Source organism: Hippopotamus amphibius, chromosome 3 (assembly GCF_030028045.1).
Source record: "Hippopotamus amphibius kiboko isolate mHipAmp2 chromosome 3, mHipAmp2.hap2, whole genome shotgun sequence".
Taxonomy (NCBI): domain Eukaryota; kingdom Metazoa; phylum Chordata; class Mammalia; order Artiodactyla; family Hippopotamidae; genus Hippopotamus; species Hippopotamus amphibius.
The window spans coordinates 105,695,347-105,697,259 of record NC_080188.1 but is presented as its reverse complement, the minus strand read 5'-3'; the positions used below and the strand labels follow the sequence as shown (position 1 = coordinate 105,697,259).

Below are 1,913 nucleotides of genomic sequence, written 5' to 3'. Positions count from 1 at the left end.
TAATATAACTTATGGTATAATAATCACATAAGAATTAATTGCTTTAACAAAAGGAATCATTTAAAACAGTGCCAGGCTAATTCTAATCATCCAATATATTACCTTTTATTATATTATATCAAAGTGTCAATTTATACCTATTTCTGTATTTGACAATCAGATTAAGATTTTTCTCTTCATATTCTGTATACCCTTTATTATTATCACTTCCTGGAAACAGTAAATAATATAAATATGTCATGTTCGTCATAGAAATACATCTTTTTGCATTAATTCCTGCTAAGCAGCAACTTTGATTTCTCAACAGTTTAGAGCATGTGAACACTATGGGTAGAAGCAATATCACACAGGTGTCTGACTTCATCCTTATGGGACTGACAGATTCCGAAGAGCTCCAGCTGGTCCTCTTTATGCTGTTTCTTCTGATCTACCTGATCACTGTGCTGGGGAATGCAGGGATGATGCTGATCATCAGCCTGCATCTCCAGCTTCACACCCCCATGTATTTTTTCCTCAGTCACCTGTCATTTCTTGACCTCAGTTACTCAACTGTCATCACCCCTAAAACCTTAGAAAACTTACTGATGTCCACCAAGCATATTTCATCCCTGAACTGCTTCATCCAGATGTATTTCTTTGCCTTCTTGGGTACCACTGAATGTTGTCTTCTCTCCTCAATGGCCTATGATCACTATGTAGCTATCTGCAACCCTCTGCATTACCCAGTTGTCATGTCCAAAATATGCTGCTGCCGCCTTGTCTTTGGATCCTATTTGGTTGGCTCATTGGACTCCTTTGTCAATGCGCTTTGCATGAGCAGATTGCATTTCTGCGACTCCAATGTTATCTATCACTTTTTCTGTGATGAACCTGCAATTTTAGCCCTGTCCTGCACGGACACACATGACATTGAGATCATAATATTCTTTTTTGCTGGCTTGACCCTAATCGTATCTCTTATCACAATATTTGTGTCCTATGTGTCCATCTTGTCTACTATCCTGAAAATTACTTCCACTTCAGGGAAGCAAAAAGCCTTCTCTACCTGTGCCTCCCATCTCCTGGGAGTCACCATCTTTTACAGCACTACGATTTTTACATACTTAAAACCAACTAAGTCCTACTCCTTGGGAAAGGATCAAATAGCATCTGTTTTTTACACTATTGTCATCCCCATGTTGAATCCACTCATATACAGTCTTCGAAACAAAGAAGTAAAAAATGCTATCATTAGAGTCATGCAGAAGATAAAAGGTTCCAAGCAATTAAAATAATAGTCATGCTAAAATTTTAGCTCATCTGTTTTTTCTTCCTTAAAGTGTATTTCCTTGCTCTCTGTCCAGAAATAAATTGAACTCTTCCTTCCTTTCTTCCTTCCTTTCTTTCTTTCTTCCTTCCTTCCTTCCTTCCTTCCTTCCTTGCTTCCTTCCTCCCTTTCCCTTCCTTCTCTTTCTTTCTTTCTTTCTTTCTTTCTTTCTTTCTTTCTTTCTTTCTTTCTTTCTTTCTTTCTTTCTTTCTTTCTTTCTTTCTTTCTTTCTTTCATTTCTCTCCCTCTTTCTTTTTTCTGTTGATACATCCTTTGCTTGACAAAATATGATCTTGGATGTTTCTTGGAATATGACTCTAGAAATACTCATTGTAATTGGGAACCATGAAACATGTTAAATCCATGCTGTAAATATGCATGTTTTTAAGGGCAACTAATTTGGAAAATGAAAAAGTATAGTTATCACATTTTAAGCTATTTCAATTCAGAAAATTTTTTGATGGGAAAGAGGTCTGTTTTGGGAGCCATGATGACAGTTTTAGAAATTATTTCATTTACTTTGTGGAAAACAATATAGCAGAGTGATTACCAGCATGTGCTTGAGAGCCAAATATTCCAGGATATAGATTCTAGAGCCAGGTGTAGA

General features: G+C 36.5%; 1 protein-coding gene across 1 annotated transcript; it reads left to right on the top strand.

Annotated features, from left to right (window-relative positions):
- Window positions 1-326: 326 nt before the first annotated feature.
- On the top strand, window positions 327-1,274 carry LOC130850216 (olfactory receptor 8H1-like). Its single transcript, XM_057729614.1, has one exon. The coding sequence runs from the start codon at window positions 327-329 to the stop codon at window positions 1,272-1,274; it is 948 nt and encodes a 315-aa protein (XP_057585597.1).
- Window positions 1,275-1,913: the final 639 nt, after the last annotated feature.

Bases quoted from the DNA above. Each gene is read 5' to 3' on its own strand.
- LOC130850216 (XM_057729614.1), top strand. From the start codon at position 327: ATGGGTAGAAGCAATATCACACAGGTGTCTGACTTCATCCTTATGGGA.